Consider the following 19699-nt stretch of genomic DNA (forward strand, 5'->3'; position numbering starts at 1 on the left):
ACCAAATGTTTCAACTGAAAGACTGCGAGATCGAGCTGGCAACCTCTAGATTACACAATAAAATCATCCTGTAAATAAATGAATACATTTTTTGTATATTGTTATGAAACATTTACATCGATGCACTTTTATTTACCTGATAATAACGGAAACACAATTGCATTCTCAAATGTATAAATCATCACGCCAACTCATGTCATCCTCGCAGTGGCTTTTGGATAGCTGTCTAACAAAGACAGTCACTGCATCGCGCACTTTCAGATGCGTTTCTGCGGCGATCTTGAACGCTGTTCCTTCCGATATTAGGAAGCGACTGGAGCTATGCACTTTTAAATCTAGATTGAAAACTCATTTCTTTATAACTTATTTTTGTGTTTAGTTTGTTGTCCTTTCCCCGCACCTTCGATTAGCACCGTTGGCTACGGTTCAAAATAAGTTCTACAATGCATACAGCATGAGCCAAATTTACATGAATTTCGTGTGCATATGGTGCATTGCTGATGTCTTCAAAACCGTAATCTCGTGCGTGTTGTTTCGTGCTGCAGCGGGACACTGTGGACCGCCAGAGGCACTGGTGAACGGAGAGGTGGTAGGCGTGGAGTTTGGTTACAGGGATACCGTTGTCTACCAGTGCAACCCTGGCTTCCGACTAATTGGCTCTTCTGTCCGCGTATGCCAAAAGGACCATAAGTGGTCCGGTCAAGTTCCCAACTGTGTCCGTAAGTGCAGCGCTCTCCTGTGCACATTTGGGGTAAAACAAAAAACACTCACTACAGGAAGTCTATTTTCATCAAATGTATCTGACATTTTAAGGCATCTTAACACTGCGCATTCCATTGGTTGATTTTTAGATTTTCATTAAATTCAATCTGGAATATTCAGCAGATATATTGAACTTCCTGCTGTGTGCTTTTCGTGAAAAACATCTATATCTTAGTTAATAACAATGGGACAAAAGGTGGTGATTCCTTTTTTTGTTAATATAATCATGCTTGTTAACATGCATATAATTTTGGCATTTTTTTACACACAATTTGATAAACTATTACTTTAATCTTTCGAGGCGAAATTGTACTTTCATGAAAGTAATGTTTTTATCTTGCAGTATGTTTACTGAGCAAAGTATAATGAGCACAAGTAATGTGGTACAATAACAATCATACGGATTGCAATTGATTTAGTGCTGTAACATGGCAAGCCATTCCAAGGGTGCTGTATAATTACCTTTGACATTATGATATTTTTAAATCTTGGTATTGTTTTTATTTGTATATCTCATGTCAAGTTCGCTTTTATTTTGTTTAACCAGGTGTGAACTCAAGAGACCAGGCTAGTCTAATTTGCAAGAGAGATCAAGGGCATCAGTCTGCCAGTTGCGGGTGATGATTGCTATGTATAGTCCCAAATGAGTAACTTGTGGTGTAATTTTTTTACTTGGAAAATTTGGACCCTGACGCTAGCACACAGTGGCCTACTGTTGCGAACCACATCAATGGATCTTTAACGTCCACTGCGAAGCAGACGGCGCATAGTAGTATTAGGGTTATTACACCCACAGTAATAACCAGGGCGGCCAGCTGGATTTGAATCGTGCACCTCTGCAACAAGCGACAAATGCATTACCGCTGGGCCACATCACTTCCCGTTTGGTCAAGAGGGGTGTTTTATCAGTCCGTGTTGAAATAGTAATATGTTTGATATATGTCCAAGGTTCGATGTAATACTTGTTTTTTTCTCTTCCCAATCCAAGCTCTCAGCTGTGGCCATCCAGGCAATCCAGTACACGGTGTTACGCAAGGCAATTGGTACAGCTACTCGGATGTGGTCAATTTTACGTGCAATACTGGGTACACGAGTGAAGGCTCAATGCATGCCCAATGTCAGGCCAATGGACAATGGAGCTCTTCTATTCCAGTGTGCAAAGGTATGACTGACCATGTCATTTAGCTTCATCATATTTAACCAGTAATGTTATTCATTTCCCTGCCCCCCACCCCCACCCTAAAAAACATTAAGAGAGTAAAGTTGGAGTTCCAAGTCTGATGGGAAAGTATGTAAATAGCATTCGTTATGTGTTGTGTTTACATATTCTTATTTTGTGATAATCATTATCATTTAATATTCATATTGCACCTCCCACGTAGTACATCTGAAGGTACCAGAGCAAAATGGTATTTGAGATAATTACTCAAGAAGGAAGCAATTTCAGAATAATTGTCGTATTCAAAAGAAATACAACATAGACAATAGACACAGCAAACGAGTGAACAAATTGAAAATATCGTTAGTACATATTGTAAATGATGAGAACACATCATGGCAGGACAAAAAAGGGCAACATTTGACGAGATTGCATGTAATTATGTGGCAATATTAGGGTCAATTGTAAAGAAACACTTAGCAACGTGTGGCTACAGGATCTCACCGTGGAGAAAACTGTATTGGCCAATGACAGTTACAAATTCCCCACTCCTACCCCACTTACCCTTGACGCAGCCTAGGGCGGGAATAATACAGAAGTGTAGTGTCGTTTAAATTATTTCACACACTGTAATGAAAACCCATGAAATATATCACCAGAAAACATCAACATGTGATGTCTACTGCTGCTTGATGCTGCCTAACGCTGTCCAATACTGCCCACTTCTTTCCAAAAAGGCTGAACATTGTTGCTCACTGCTGCCCAATGTCTCCCGCTACTGCTCCACTGCTGCCCAATGCTGACTGCTGCTGCTCACAGCTTTCCACTGCTACCAGATGCTCGCCACAATATCAAAAATCTGCTCTCCTCTTCTGCTCAATGCTGCCCTCTACTGCTTAGTGTTTTTTGTTCCTCCAAACTGCTGCCCAATGCTTCCTGATATTCATTGCTGCTCAACACTTTCCATTGCTGCCCCATGTTGCCCACTTCACTCGTGCCCAATTCTTACGACTGATAAACTTGTAATACACTGTTCCTCACGGCTGGCCAAAGCACCCTCCTGACCACTGCTGCACCCTGTTGTCTGCTGTCCACTACTACCTAATGCTACAGGCATCGGTTTAATGTCTTACTCCTAGCGTGGAACATTACCATGGTAAAGCTGAGAGCTCCCCCTAAATCCCCGTCCTACCCACCTCCACTCTAGATCATCCTTTTTGCCAATAGCAGTGCTGGTAATGCGTCTAAAGAATTCCTTACACCTTCATGGAAACTCCAACCGAGAAAATGTACGAGAAGGCATCAGGGTCTACCTACAGGGAACTTTTAAGTGATCTAGGTGCTTCCGTTTGTTTACAATGTGACGACAAATTAAAAGGCTCAACAATATAAGCAATACACACCAAGCAATGGTGATGTCTTGTATTGTTTTAGAGTTATTATTACTCAAAGTTGACCAAATTGCACTACTATTCAAAGAGGAATCAGAATGTGTATTTATCCTGAAGAGGGTAGTGGCTCTGCTTTATTCAATCAGCGTCAGCAACTGCTTCGATAACAAGTACATGCTGTTAGAGAAACACACTTAAAAGTCACAATGATCCTTCTTTATCAGCCCAATGGAGGCTGTACTTTTGCGGCATCTCATTTGAATAATTTGTGCAGTCCGTTTGTAACCACATGACTGCACAGTAATTTTATCATATTTCATTCGGAGGCTTTGTAGATGTTTTGGCATGCAACGTATAAGTTTGTAGCCTACGTGGTCACCGTGGAAGTAGCATTACATAAAAAAAAAATATGTATTGTATTCAGCACTGACTGGTCTACATCATAGTGGTTGAGTGATATATGGGATTCTCTGTATGTCATTGCTTGATATCAGAAATTCAATTATGGGCGTTAACATTACAGCGCTTGCTATTATTATTTAAATTGATGCCATAAATTTAATTGCTAATATCACATTTTAACGGAAATGTAAATTTTGATTGCTTTAACGGTGATTCATCCTTACTTTTAACGTGATCGAGTCTGGTGATATTAATAAGAATACTAACACTCGTGAATTGTACTGACGGTCGCTGGATGCCCATGACATTGAACCGAACATCTTATTGGGCTCCTCGTTCTCAAAATAAATAAAATCTAAACTTAAATTGCATCTTCGAGCCTTCATTTATTAGCCGTTCAGCAATAGTTTAACCTATTTTTCTGTTTATTGTTAACAGTTGTCAACTGCACAGACCCTGGAATCCCTCCCAATGCCATTCGAAAAGTGAGCAAAGGAAATGAGAACTTTATGTTTGGAGCGATGGTGTTTTACGAATGCAATCCTGGATATTATCTCTTTGGTTCATCTGTGATGACTTGTCAAGAAAAGGGTACCTGGGACCATCATCCATCTCAGTGTGTGGGTGAGAAATGTTTCCTTTTAATCGGGATATTCACATTAAAACAAATAAAATGAGAATGTAATGTATCACTTACATTATCGGACATCATGCCAGTCAGCGGGGGCGAGATGTTAACTACCTTGCCTAGTATACAGGAGGTCGTGGGTTCAATCCTCACCGCGATGTCTGCATATTTGGAGTTTGCATGTTTTCCCTGTGGTTGTGTGGATTTTTCTTCGGGTCCTCCGTTTTTCTCCTCATTTAGAAAAATGCATTTAGAGTATTTGGGTGCTATACATTTCCACATGATAAGCCACTCCATTGACCTTTCAATTGTGACCAGGTCGCTTCTGAAAATGAGCTATAGAGCTCAGTGGGCCTTACCTGGTAAAATAAAATAGTTACATTTTAAAAATATATAATAAAATAATATGTTTTACTTTTATTATTTTATTATTTCCCTTCTACGTGAATTTACCAAAAGAACCAAGAAGATGAATCCCTGCAGTCACGAAAGCTTTAAATTGAAATAGTTAAATTTTGTTGAAGTTTATTTTCATTATCTTCTAGGCCATCAGTTCTATGCCAAATACATGCAGTCTATTTTTAATTAAATTTTAACTTTCAGCACAAATAATTTCATCAATGTACTTTACATATTTACCTGCACACGTTTATACTACGGTAATATAAATGCAATGCATAGTTATTCAGAAATCAACTGAAATGAATGTTTTCAACTGTGTCATGCAGATGATAAACTGAGAACATAACCCTGAAATAGCTTACACCCAAATGTATACACTATTGTTAGTAATAATGAAATTACTATTTCATAAGAACTGTATCTTCTGTTATGAGCAGAGAACTCTGAAACCCAATATTTATGAATGGAAGAGAGTAATTCATTTTTGTAGGGTTTGCAGCTGTGCTATATAGCTCTCTGGTGTGTGTTTGGGTTGCACCACATATTGTTCAATATGATGTCCAACGTTTTGCTCAATGTGCTGGAGGCTCCTTTATTTCCCGAATAAGCTTTCGGCACACAGAGAAAAATTTCAGACGTCATGCCAGACAATGTGCGGCACAACCCTAAAATGCACGAGTGACCTATCGGATGTTTTCATTTTAACTGAACACCCATACCCTCACAGTGGTGAGCTGTAGGCCACCCGGGAGTGGCCCCCAATTCCCTTCTGTCTGGGGAGAGGTTCACATTCGGGGCGACCGTCACCTACAGCTGCACGGGGAGCCGCCTTCTCATCGGCAACGCCACTCGCTCCTGCCAGGCCGATGGGCGCTGGACTGGCTCCCAACCGCACTGCGCAGGTGAGGCACACGGCATAGGTGACTGCTTGCTCATGACATTGCCGGCGGAAATGGCCCCCATTACACAGCCCCTCTCGAAGGTATGTTGGGCCTGCTCTTCCATGCTGGCCAGGCATCTTTGAAGAGGTGGAAGTATTACACAATTTGCCTACCGCATGTGACTGCAAATTGACTTACTGTGGTGTATCCATTCGTACTGCTCCGTTGAGAGAGGATGTAGAATTACATATCCAGTGCGGTAAACATTACACCATGGCAGCATCCCACATGGCACGGGTGCGTATGGACAAATATTCGTTCATTTAACCTGATAATGCATGAGACAGTGTTGTTTAGAACACGAGCAGTAAAAGCTATTTCCTTTACCCAGGAAGCCTTACGGAGTCCCATGGCTCTCTTTCAGGAGGATCCTGCATTTTGATATTGGCTAATTCTTTCATGGGTATTTGTCATTTAGGAGAAAACCAGATTATCAGACAAAACCCACTTATATTCGTAGGAAACACTCAAGCCTGACACGGATAGATTTAGGATTTCGTTGCTCTACTTTCATCTTCTGGCCACCTCACAGTCAAAGCCTAAAAAACCTGGTATTTATAGGTATTCTTTGGGTCTTTTCGGTAAAGCCACGTAGATAGAAAAAGAAATCAAAATAATAACAATATCACGACGTTTCGATCGCAACACAAGCAATCGTATTCAGGTGAAATAAGTAATATTGAAAACAACTTAAAAAAAACACGCTTTAATGAAATGTACCGTACGAGTAATGGCAAAACTCCACGACTCCAGGAAGTGGCCCCGAGGCTTGCCATAACGTAAGGGACCGTGGTGATTTACAGCCAACGTCAGTTGAGTGTGGACAATTAGACCGAAGCCGAAACATAACATATAAAAAATAATGTTAATTATTTTTTTTATGATAGAATATAGTATTGTCATGAGTATGGCATAAGTATACCAAGTTTGCAGTCGATACCACATTGGAAAGTGGGTTAAAATTGAGTTACAAGATTTGAGGATACAACAACAACAACAGACAGAGTTAAATTAAAGCGTTTAAAAAGAGGGGGAAATCTGCCAAGGCAGGCTGTTTATAAAGGTTTCGAGATGGGCGGGGCAGCTAATGTTAATGTAGGAGAGGTACTACGGAGCTGTGGGTGGTGGCCATTGTATTGTGAGAGATTAGCATGTCAATGTAAGAAATTTGAAGCGTGACGAGAGCTCGGACAGCGCAGTGGCCTCATGGAGGTGGAAAAGAATAGCAGGCCGCCATTTACTAACACAGCCAACGTCTCCATCATTGGCTCACCGACCTAAAAACGGTGGCTGTGTTAGTGAATGTAACTCAGAGAGTCGAAAACATCTGCTAACATAGGCAGGTAGGATAGGAACATCACAGCCAGTTATGACCTAAACTGGTTAATAACGTCCTTCCAATGATTGCTCAGTTTGTACCCATCTTCTCGGTTGAAATTGTGTCTGTGTTTATATATCTGGATGGCGTCATGAGCGAATATTTGTTGATAGCCAGTGGGTTTGCAGAGTATCTTCGTCTTGGCAAAATAAATTTCGTGTGTGCCTACAGCGTTAAAATAATGATCAGCCACGGCTGAGGTATTGGTCCTACCATGTTTCAGATCTGCCTTATGTTCACGGACCCGGTCCGAGACATGTCGCTTATTTTCCCCAATGTAACTGCTGCCGCAGACACAGCTTAGTTTGTAGACACCGGGGTATTGCATGTCGGGGATCACATTATTCACAGAAGGGATGAAATCACAAATTTTATGTACCGTGTTGAATCGTTCCTGGATCTTGTGTTTGCTCATTATTTTTGAAATCTTTTTTGGTGACCCTTGCTATGTATGGCAAGGTGATGGTTTTTATTGGGTCCTCAGATGGTTCTCTCCCCACGGTTGGGTTGATAGCTTTCCAGATTGTGTAGTCCGAATATCCATTCATCTTGAGGGCTTTGTGTACGTGCTCTAGTTCACTGGCTAGGTGGTGATGGTCAGAAATACAATGAGCTCTGTGGTATAGAGTTTTGATGAAGGAATTCCTCTGGGATGAATGGTGGTGGGAGTCAGGTTTTACGTAAGCATCCGTATGGGTGGCTTTCCTGTAGACAGATTGTCCCATTGAGCCATCAGGTCTCTTTTTGATTAAAACATTCAAGAATGATAACCTGACATCCTTTTCCACTTCCATGGTGAATTTGATAGCTGGGTGTATGGAATTGATGTGGTTGAAGAATTGGTCCAGAGCTAGTAGGCCATGTGGCCAGATGACAAACGTATCATCTTCGTATCTCTTCCACAAGGAAGGACGTAGGGTGGATACCTGGATAGCATGTCTCAAATTTCTCCATGAAAACATTGGTTACAACTGGAGATAAGGGAGAACCCATAGGGGTGCCTTCAACTTGTTTGTAGAATGTTCCATTCCAGGTGAAGTAAGTGTTGGTGAGGCCATGTCCAACCAGGGCTGGTACATCAGCATTCAATCCTTGTTGGACCACATCTTCAATGATTGCAATGGTGTCAGGCACAGTGACTTTGATAAAACAAAGATACCACATATAAACTGACAAGCAAATCACCTGGAGATAGTGAGCTGTCCTTAATTGAAGATATCAAGTCAGCTGAGTTAACCACAGAGTCACGCTAGCCGTCACTGTGCCTCTGGATATAGTCCAATCAGCGTAATGTCATGTTCTGTGGAGTACCGCCTCTTTTTGGGCGATTTCACTCCGGCTGAGAATCGCCCCGAGTGGCCCCATAGACTTACATTAAAAAATGTTTTTTTTCGACCGGGGAGCGCTGCAATGCATTCTCTATGGCTTCCGGGAGGGCTCGCACTAACATCCTTACGTCATCATACGTAAGCACGTTTCATCCAACAATATAATTTGTCGCCACCTAGTGGAATCTTTAATAAAATAAACTTGAGTAGATTGTATTAATAGGGAGTATAGAAACAAACAAGATGTATTGTAAGAGTCACTTTATTTTTCATTAATATTAAAGAAGTGAAGTTGCCTTTACATGCTTAAGCTGTTAATTTATCCATTGCATGGGTGGACCTTATCCTTATCAATCATCCAAACATTTGCCCCCCCTGAGAGATTTTGCAGGAGCCGCCACTGCTTACCAGTGAATGCTTCCAAGGTCTCAAAGAGAAATCGGGCCAGTTTGTAGGTCGGTGAGCCAATGGTGGAGACGTTAGCTGTGTTAGTAAATGGCGGCTTGCCATTCTTTTCCACCTCCATGTGGCCACTGCACTGTCCGAGCTCTCGCCGAGCTTCAAATTTCTCACATTGACATGCTAATCTCTCAAAATACAGTGACCAGCCCCCACAGCTCCGTAGTACCTCTCCCATATTGGCATTGGCTGCCCCGCTTATCTCTAAACCATTTGTAAACAGCTCTTTGATTGGTGTAGACCTACTGCAGGTGACGGCGACCTCTCCTACATTCACATTCGCTGCCCCACCCATCTCTAAATCTGTATAAACAGCCTGCCTCGGCAGATTTACCTCTCTTTTTTAAATCCTTTATATTAAGTTCACTTGCTTGCTTGCTTACGACCATGCAAATCTTTTGGTCGTTTTTTAACCCACTTCCCGTGATCCAATCGAGCTGACATTTTCCACACAGACTCGTTGTGCGTGACAATTAATGTTCGTGAAATTTTTTTTTCAAAATCTTACATTTTTTAGGAAAAAAATATTATATTTAATTACCAATTGTTTAATGGTGCAATGCAATCATCTGACCCATAGGTGGCAGCCATCTCAAGCCAGAGGACGAGAGGACTCTAGCTACCACGCATATAAAGGATTTATAGTGAAAAACTTTGTTTTTACGGGTTATACTTGTTTCACCTGAAGACGATTGCTTGTGTTGCGATCGAAACGTCGTGATATTGTTATTATTTTTTATATCTACGTAGCTTTACCCAAATAATATGAATTCCTGCAGTCACGAAAGCTTTAAGTCAAGATTTATTTACAGGTAGTTTCCTATACAGAAAGACACCCCAGCATGTGCTGTTGTAAAGACATTGTAGCTGGATGGTAAATACTTGGCTATACTTTCCTGTAACCTGGAATCAGAAGTGGGTTGCTGGAGTTGCGGAAGAACATGCTGTAAAAAGGAAAGGTTTATTTTTACATTTCCACTAGACATGAGTAATAGCAATGAAGTGGATCGATGGGTGTGTAGTATCGTGAATACAGCTACTAATGTAAGTGTCGAGACACAAATGTCTCTGTGGGTCGCGCCAGCCACAGTGCTGGAGGATCGCCGGGTGCCCCAATTGGACAAGCTAAGGGCACGTGGCCGAAAGTGGGCCTCGATTGAAGGAATTAAGGAAACGTGGCCGCAAGCGTGGGCGCCGTTCTTGATTCGGCAAGGGGCGGCGGCTAAGGGATAAAGGGGGAGCGCGTTCGGGGATCAAGAGAATTAACAGACACGCACGTAGTGAGCAGCCTAGAACAAGTTAGCCACACTTACTCTTAGGTTTTTTTCGGAAAAAGTCACGTAGGTAAAAATAAAAAAAGATTTTTAATATTATTTTATTTCTATTACTTTTTTAAAATAAAATAATAAATGAAAAATATTCTTATTTAAATGTTATTACTTTTTTTTACCTACGTGACTTGACCGAAAAAACCCAAGAGTATGAATCCTTGCAGTCACGAAAGCTTCAAATCTAGAATTAGCCACACTTAGCAACAGGATCCGGTGTACAGTGAATTGTTTAATAAACGCGTTGCCTCCTACAAAGGTGTGTGTGCTCCTCAGTCGACATACACTACAGGTGGAAGGCAGAGTGGGGTGGTGTGAAAAGGTTTAGGTGATGAAAAGTAGAGATAGCTGTGCATACAGTTCACGTGTGAGTTGTGACGGTGAGGAGACATGCGGGTACACACCTACGGCATGAATGTATCTATGGAAATTATTTGAGGCGGACAAGGATCAAAATCAGGAATTAAGGATGTACGTAGGAACAGGTCTGGGAGCTTGTTTGGGGCGCCCCAGTGGCGAGCATTTAACTGCCTCACCTGGTATACAGGAGGTCGTGGGTTCGATCCTGACACCTGTATATTTTGAGTTTGAATGTTCTCCCTGTGGTCGCGGGATTTTTTTTCTCCGGGTCCTCCATATTTTTCTTCCACATTTAAAATCAACATGCATTTAAAATATTTGGCTGCTATAAATGTCCACACAATAAGCCACTTTGTTGAGATATAATTTGTGGCCAAGTCGCTTCTGAAAAAGAGCTATATAGCTTAGAGGGCCTGACCTCGTAAAATATAGTTGTTTTGTACACAATTGTTCGATGCACTATTAAATAACACAATGTGCATCATAACTGGGATGCTGAAACCAACACCAACCTCCTGGCTCACCGTTCTGGCGAACATTCAACCACCAAACATCTACAGAGATGTGCAAACTTCAAGGGAGTTTACTATTTTTCTTGCTAACCAAGACCTCAACAGCGTACCTCACCATCAACTAGAGTTATGATCCCCCTTCTGGGATATCGCTACTGTGACCATCCTCGAATCTCCGGGAAGAATGCTGGCGAATAGTGTGAAAAAATGTGGACGTCCACAGTGCAACTGTGGTCATGCAACCCAAACTATGGACCCTATAGTAAAGCATTATAGCCTGTGCTCTTTCAACGGAGAAATAGCAAAACTACACGAACGAACTCTCTGGGCAACCAGACCTCGCCATTGTCATTTATATCCTGAACCTATTGTCATAGGCAAGCATGGCAACTGATGTTCACACATTGTACTTGATACTCATTTTTGTCTAAATCGACCTAGAGAGAGTTCATGACATGTTCAAGCACAACCTACCATTTGTGTTGTCCATTCCCAGTAATAAAATGCAGGCGATAGTGGAGTATGTTTTAACAACTGCACCGCCAATCTCATTTCCATAGTAAAGTGCACAAGCATGCATATTATTAGCAAATGCCAATATAACACGATCCAAATCGCATCCAAGTGTGGGTGAGGTCCATGAATAAATGCCAAGGAGGACAAAAATCAGGAAACGAGACAGGAGCAGTACGATGAGCGATGCAGTACGGCTTTTGCAAATGCAGAACAATTTTGTCCAATTATCCCCGGTGATCAGAGTGGTTGTTGAATTTTTTATCAAATGCTGAGGTCCTAGCTAAATGATGCGGTGGTGAATGCAGAATTTTGCTATTAAATTATGTATGTCACAAACCCATTTTTTCTTACCACGGTATACAGTATAAGTTGCTTAAAAAGCTGCAACATTGCAAAGTATTGTGATTCGTGTGTTTGTCATGATATCGCAGAGGATTAATTTGCATTCATCATATGCTATGCGTATATTTATATATTTGTGGAGCAGGTATGTAGTGGTTAATGCACGGTGATATGAACACGGTGACCCGAGTTCGATTTAAACCTGTTCTGTGCCTCCCCTAGTCTAAATTGACTTAACATGAAAATGAGTACCTGGTACTGTGTCTAAACATCCGCAGTGGGGAGACAAATACGGCCGGGCGTGGTGCTGGCCATCCACCCCCTCATGTGCTGTGCCAGCCTTCATCAGTGCTCGCTAGCAGCACTTGCCCCAACGGTCTGTTAAAGGCTCTCGTTGGGGATCTTTGTCTTTTGTATGATTTACTATCTTTATTTACCAGGTTAGGCCCACTGAGCTTCATCACTCTTTTTCAAAAGTGACCTGGCACACAAATGATAGCTCAAGTAAGTGGCTTATCATGTGGAAAAATGTATAGCAGCCAAATACCCTTATACACATGTTTATAGTTATATTCTTGGTTCTTTTGGTAAAGTCACGTAAATAGAAAAAAAATGAAAATAAAAAATAAGATAAATTTCAAATAAAAAAAACAATAATAATAATACATTGAAAGTAATAAAAGAAAAGTGGGGGCAAGCCTCCAAATGTAGCTGCTTACAAGGGTTCCAGAGAGTTGGGAGGGGGGGAATTTCACCTCGCTACATCCATCAGACAATGTAGGGGGAGGAATGGGACAGACAGGGGGAGAGAGAGGGGGTAGGGCAGAGATAGGGGGGGGGTGTAGAGATGGGAGGGTAGGGGAAATGCACCTCGCTACACCCATCAGACAATGGAGGGGGAGGAATGGGACAGAGACAGGGGGAGAGATAGGGGGTGGGGCAGAGATGGGGGGGGGGGGGTAGAGATGTGAGGCGGGGGGGAATTTCACCTCGCTACACCCATCCCCACTACATGTTTATAAATGTGGAAGGAAAAACCAGAGGACCCGGAGAAAAATATCCGAGACCACAGGGAGAACCTGCAAACTCCAAATACACAGGCGTCAGGGTCGGGATCAAACCAACAACCTCCTGTATAACAGGCGCGGTAGTTAATATCTTGCAACCGCAGCACCCATATATATGTAAGCTCAGTCCTCTGACCCCGATTCACCTGTCGAAGGGGATTAGATAACATTTTCATAATCCTGAGTTCGAACCCAGGTAGCCGCCACACATTTTCAAGCATTACTCTGAGCCCATATCACCAATGACACACTGGCAAAAATTGTAGCACTTGAGGATACAAAAAAAAATGTTTGACTGCCATGCGATGAATATCTGTATAGCAGGGATAATGGGAAAGTGCAGCATGACAAGTGTGGATAAGAGGTCACTTGACAGAATTTCAGAAGTAAAGTAGATATCACCTTCCATGGACCATTCTTGCAAAGGGGTTGAGACTCTGCTCTTTAAAAGTTTCAAATAGACGCTATCTCATGACATGATGCCGCTGGCACCAATTGGAATACATTTTGGGTAAAAGTAGAATGCATTCTTTAAATTATGAATTAATTGTGAATATTGAATTGACTTGTGTTTCCTTAAAATGAACATATTGGCAGTACACCGGTGTGTGGTATATATATAAAAAAAATCGCAATATTTTCCCGCGATTCGCAACCCCGGTCAGAAAATCTTGCAGGGTGCATAAAAATGAATTATCGTGATGTCGAAGCAGTCAGAAGACGAACGTTATGAGCAGCTGAACACAAAGCTTCACAGTGTGTTGCCGAATAAGAGCACCCAGCCCGATGACGATTGGCTGCATGTTCCAAAGGCAGATTTGACTCGTGCCCTAAAACTTGGTCGAACGATTCCTCGATTCATTTCCAGAATCGTTTATTGGTGGACGGTGGCATAAAAAAAGTATGACTCATGTCACACTTTCGAATGGGAAAGCAGCTGCTGCAACTATGTAATGCGAGCAAGGATTGAGGGGGGGCGGAGTCTGGGTCACGTGGGGAGAGGGAGGAGTCAGGGTCACGTGGGAGAGAGGATTTAGGGAGAGAACCGGAAGGGGAACGGGGAGTGGAGACGGAGTGAAATGGGAGGAGGCCACGCTGGGCAGTACGGGGAGAGTGGCGCGGTTGCCACGCGGTGAGAGACGTCGACACCATCAGCCATCGGTGCCAGACGCAGAGAGCTAGCGGGCTGTGGGAGGCTAGCTGTATACGGGGCAGCAGTGAAGCTGGAGAGCGGAGCAGCGGTGTGGCTGCAAGGTGGAGCAGCAGGGAGACTGCCTAACAGAGCAGCAGGGAGACTGCCTATCGGAGCAGCAGGGAGACTGCCTATCGGAGCAGCAGGGAGACTGCATATCGGAGCAGCCGAGTGGCTGTGGAGTGATCGTCGGGAGAGACGCGGGCCTGAGCGAGGACGCCGTGGTAACGAGATTCTACGAACCCAATAAAGGACAACGGAGATCGACATATGAGAAAGAGTCCTTTATTACAACTAAGGCAACTTCTGATGGAGAATCTGCAGTTATATTGATGGCAACTGCGTCTGCACGGGCGGAGTTGCCCTTTATGAAGACTGGTGTGGTATGCTGCACCAGTGTACTGCCAATACGTCCAAATAACATGGAAATATGATAGCAGATGGTATTATTTTTAGTATATTTTGATGGTTTAAAATATTGAGTGATGGGGAGATCGCCACACATGACAACAATTGGAGTGCATGCATCTTTCTGGTATAATTCTTCAACTGTATATATATATATCCTTCCTTGGTGATTAAAATATATTGACGTTTTGTCCTTGAAAAATATCATTGGGCTAAATTATAACATTTTTCTTAAATATTTTCATTAATAAATGCCCTTGTAAATAGTTGAGTAAATCATCATTATGGTTGTGATTCATTTAAATTATATTTCTCCTCATTCGTCATCTTGGCAATTTCCTACAGTTTTTGTCAGTGAACGCTATACATCTGAGCACAGTGGCGATTTGCTCTGGCATTGTAATTAGGAAGAGACAATCTGGTAATATCAGTAATTTAAAGTGTCACAAAATTTGGCCATGAAAATAGAATGCAGTGAACTCACGAAACATTGGGATCTCATATGTGCACACAGATTGATTAGTAACATGTTTATTCCTCAAGGTTCCTGTGACTTATCTCAAGGGATCCATTGTGGATACAAGATAAGGATTATCAAAACTCAAGCTAGTTGACCATTAATTCAGATTACAATATAATTGTACATGGTAAGCCGAGATAAATAAATATAATAGATTTTGATAATTATTTTGGTGATCATAACTCTGCTTTGGACAAAGAAGTAAAGCTGTGTGTAGAAGATGATTTTGTAAAGAAAAAATTTATACTTAAAAACTATTTTCAGATGTTAAACCTTCAACATGGAGACGATGTTATACTGCACATCAGCTTAATTTTAACTGATGTGCCTTGTGTGGTCACGGCGCAGTTTGAAATCATTTGAACACAATGGGGCATAGCTCAGAGGTGAGACATTGTATTGTATCATATGGTGACAAGCAGTGGGTTGCAGGTTTATGAGATTTCGTTTTTCGTATACGCCCTTTTGCGTTGGGTCAATTAGGAACATAATCTGTATTGTCATTGCCAGTCAGTGGACTTAAAAAAAAATCTATCAATAGAAAATGTGTTCATGGGTTAACTATGCACTTGTCACTATGTGACATTGTGTGGCAGGCCAGAGGGACAGGCTATTAAGTCACCCTCTCTACCCCTGCCTCGCATCTGGCATCACCAAGCTGCAACGTACAAAAGTGGTTTGGCGTAACATGCTACCTCTCAAGTGCGGTCAATAATATTTTACTCCCACTGTCACAGTCCTCGCCTTAGCCTTTAACAGGAACATGACAATTTTTGTGCAAACTTCAGACCCAAAGTAAATTATGCGACTTTAGACAATTTTAGTCCATACAAATGATAAAAAAATGAAATTTCAAAAAGAGTAGATGGTACGTGCTTATGAATCAGTGGCATCTCGTCGAGGCTTAGGAGGGGGAGGAATTGAATTCTGCTTAATGCTGAATCTCTTCAGCAATTTCTCCCTCCCTCCTGCCACAATTCCAGGTTGATACGGATGAGTCGTTTACTTATTGTGGGCCAGTAGGTGTGAAATACATACGCTATATGGGCTTAATCTTGCCCCAATTTCGCAAAGCTAGTGATGCCTCTGACCACGGATGCACTGTGACATCTGCCAATTCTGTTTTGCAGGGGATTATTATGGATTTTGTGGTGATCCCGGGATCCCGGTGCACGGTTTCCGCTCCGCGGATGACGTACGTGTCCGCAGCACCATCCGCTTCTACTGCGCCGAGGGATACGTCCTGCGGGGATCAAGAGAGCGCGTCTGTAACCCTGGGGGCGTCTGGTCCGGCACCCAGCCTGATTGCCACGGTACTTACTTTAAGCAATGACAGCCGAAGCCTCCAATGCATAGCGTAGCATGGGATCACAGACATACATGGTATCCAGCAGAGGATTGAATTTGCTTCAAGGACACAAGACACAGTCGACACTGTGTCTTGTAATGTGCTTACATCTCATATTCTGATCAGTTTAATCAGTCTTCTGAAGAGTGGTTGATTGTTTAGTTGTTTTCAATATTAGCCCATTATTGTATTAAAATATGATTTTTTTCTCTTCATCTACCACTGTTGGGTGAAGGCCTCCCCCAGTCATCACCTTCCCTCACAGTTTTTGTAATGGCACAATCTGTCTTGCTCCTCTGCATGATCTGATTCCATTGTTCCATCTCAAGAGCAGTCTTTCATTTGGACGTTTTTTCTCCTTCGACTTCCGTTCCTTCACCAGTCTTGATTGCCTGCTAGTATTCCTTCTCATGATGTGTCTTTCCCAAGCCCACTTATTCATCTTGACATTTAACACGATATATCGCAGTGGCTTTTGACTAGCCATCAAACAAAGAGGGTCACTGCGTTGTTCGCTTTCAGATTAAAAACGCATTTTTGTGTTTCATCTGTTGTCCTTCCCGCATACATCTGATTTGCACGGTTAGCTACATGCAGTGCAAAATAATACGTAAATAATACGTACACACGTATACATCATTTGTGTTTGTTCTCTGATGGATTTGTGTATCTTTCTGTCTCTCAGCATGCATCTCTCTGTGTTTCTTTGCATAAATGTAACCTTTTGTTCTGTGCCGTTTGACATCATCCATTTTTCTGATCCATATAGCACGGCATGCAATATTCAGTGATTGAAGACATTCTTCTGTAGGCACATCGCCGTGTTGCTTGTCGTTATTACATTCTATTTTAGAAAAGCACTCCTTCCTGCTCTCGTTTTCTTCATGAGTTAATTTTTTGGATCCTGGTTCACCTTCACCAATTGCGTGATATGTGCATACTCTGCATTCTTTATTTCAATTGAATCCCTCTTACAACGATTTAATTTTGTTCACCATGCTTGGCGAGTGGCAGTCGTTGTTTTTGTGGTTATTGTAAAGATATGCGAAGGGGCAGCCCTACAATTGCTTGCTTGTAACACTGACTGCCAGACGGGCCTCCACGAGAGGAAGCTCTAGAATACCCTGTAAAGGTTTGATCGTGTCACTGAAGGTAAAAATTGCAGCCCTGGAATTCCTTGCTCCTACCACTCCTGGCAGAAGGGCTTCCACTAGCACAGACCAAGAGCCAAAAAGTACCCGTGACTTCTGCAAAGAGCCAAGTGTATATATAAGTGTGTGTATATATCGACAGTTGTTGGCACAGCATGGGAGACATTCATTATTCTTTACTACTGTGATTGCACGTTTTATGTTATGCTCCTTCCATAGAGCTGCATGTAGTGGATTAAGGAGCCGCATGCGGCTCAGGAGATGTCATTTGGCCAAGGCTGCACTAGAAGGAGCACTAGAGAACCCATCCAAAGGGCAGTTGGCCTCCTCATCGATGCTGCTCAGACAGCTTGGAATATGTGGGAGTACCCACTTTTGCATTACCATTGGGGACTCTCTCCAACACAGGAATAAATCGTCACGTTTATTCACGTGACAACTTCATGAATTGGATGTGTCGGGTGGAGGAGGGTCTACGACACCTTTTATTTACACGATATGACCCGAAGAAAAAACATCTATTGTGAATCGTTATATTGGTCACGAAAGCCTACAAGTTAAATTTGACATAAGGCTTGGTAAGGCCCTTCCACCAGCAGTGGCGTGAGCAAAGCTATCGCCGCGCCACACCTTCACCTCGCAGCGCTTGCCCCAGCAGCAGCCTATACTGTATATGTATGCATGTTGAATTTCTTTCGCACCGTCGGTAGCCAACCGTGCTAATCGGAGGACAACGGAACAAAAAAAGCAGTTCTAAAAAAATTATATGTCAATCTACATTTAAAAGTGCATAGCTCTTGTGGCTTCCTAATATCGGAAGGAAGAGTATTACAGATGGCCGCAGAAGCACATCCAAAAGCGTACGATGCAGGAGACCTTTCTGCCAGCAGTGGCATGACTAAGTAACTTGAGGGCTGCACCTTCACCTCACTTATTGTGAACTGAAGGGGAGGAACAGTATTGGAATAGGGCATGCACCACGCCGGCTTGTGAAAATAGACACAGTCCATGGGGGAACCCACTCGGGCAGGCAGTTGACAATGCTTGGTGAGGCCCTTCCGCCAGCTTCACCTCGCATCGCTCGCCCCAGCAGCAGCTTCATTCACACCATAGGTAGCCAACCGTGTTTGTGGGGGGGGGGGGAGATCCAACAAACTAAACACAAAAAAAATTTCTCAATAAATTCGTTTTCAATCTATATTGAAAAAAAGAGCACAACTACAGCCTGGACACCCGAGCGTGGGATGTGCATGTGTGCCCAGCGGTGTGGTGCGGGAACCCGGGCATGCCGGCCGGAGGCTCCATCCTGCACAGCGATGGCGTGGTGTTCTCCAGCTCCGTGACGTACGCCTGCTGGGACGGCTACCAGATGTCGGGCCTCTCTACCCGCCTCTGCAGCGCCAATGCCACTTGGACCGGCGTTCTGCCAAACTGCACAGGTGGGCTGCCTAAAATAACACGATGCCAATCTCCCGTTCCACGTGTTTAAAGACGTTTGCAAGTCATGTAAGTGCATAACCGAGTGCTGGGTAAGTATTTTGCAAATCTGGCATTATTGTCACTTTTTTTTTTACAAATGCATGTTTCATGTTCAAATGCCATCAAGCAAACCAGTAGATGTATAGTGCATGATATACAGTTTACTTGTAAAAATAGCAATTTGATCAATTACATTAGTATGACTGGCTTAGCTGTAACTCATATGAAGTACATTTTCACAACCAAAGTAGTATAAATTTGCCTGTTTTTACGATGATGTGAATACTATTTGGAATCCAGCATGCCTCTGATGTTCATTTTTTATTTTGATAAGCATTTGCTTGTTAATGTTCCATATGCTTGATTGCTATTTTTATTCGACAGTGTATAATTAGGTAATTAATTAAGTTGTAAGAATTGAGGGGAAGTTTTCCAAATGGCTTATAAAGATTGGTGTTTACAGCCCATGCGTAGATAATGTAAGAACCACCCTTGATAATGTCGCATTCTGCTCAGGCTTACAATTTTTCCAAGAGATATGAAGTCCCAATTTCGCTATATAAGAGGGAAATCTTATTTCGTATGGATTAATAGAAGATTAAATATGTAATTTTAGATTTGTTATC

At 42.4% G+C, this 19699-nt stretch overlaps 1 protein-coding gene across 1 annotated transcript in view; it reads left to right on the forward strand.

The window, feature by feature from the left end:
* The window catches only part of LOC133344241 (CUB and sushi domain-containing protein 3-like), a 403210-nt gene that overhangs the window by 354182 nt on the left and 29329 nt on the right, over positions 1–19699 (forward strand). The window contains 6 exon segments of the mRNA XM_061554305.1: positions 546–719; positions 1751–1924; positions 4153–4338; positions 5479–5646; positions 16226–16408; positions 18857–19033. Coding sequence (XP_061410289.1) covers positions 546–719; positions 1751–1924; positions 4153–4338; positions 5479–5646; positions 16226–16408; positions 18857–19033 — 1062 coding nt within the window.

Source organism: Lethenteron reissneri, chromosome 19, assembly GCF_015708825.2.
Source record: "Lethenteron reissneri isolate LAM-NWPU_2019-01 chromosome 19, ASM1570882v1, whole genome shotgun sequence".
Taxonomy (NCBI): Eukaryota; Metazoa; Chordata; class Hyperoartia; order Petromyzontiformes; family Petromyzontidae; genus Lethenteron; species Lethenteron reissneri.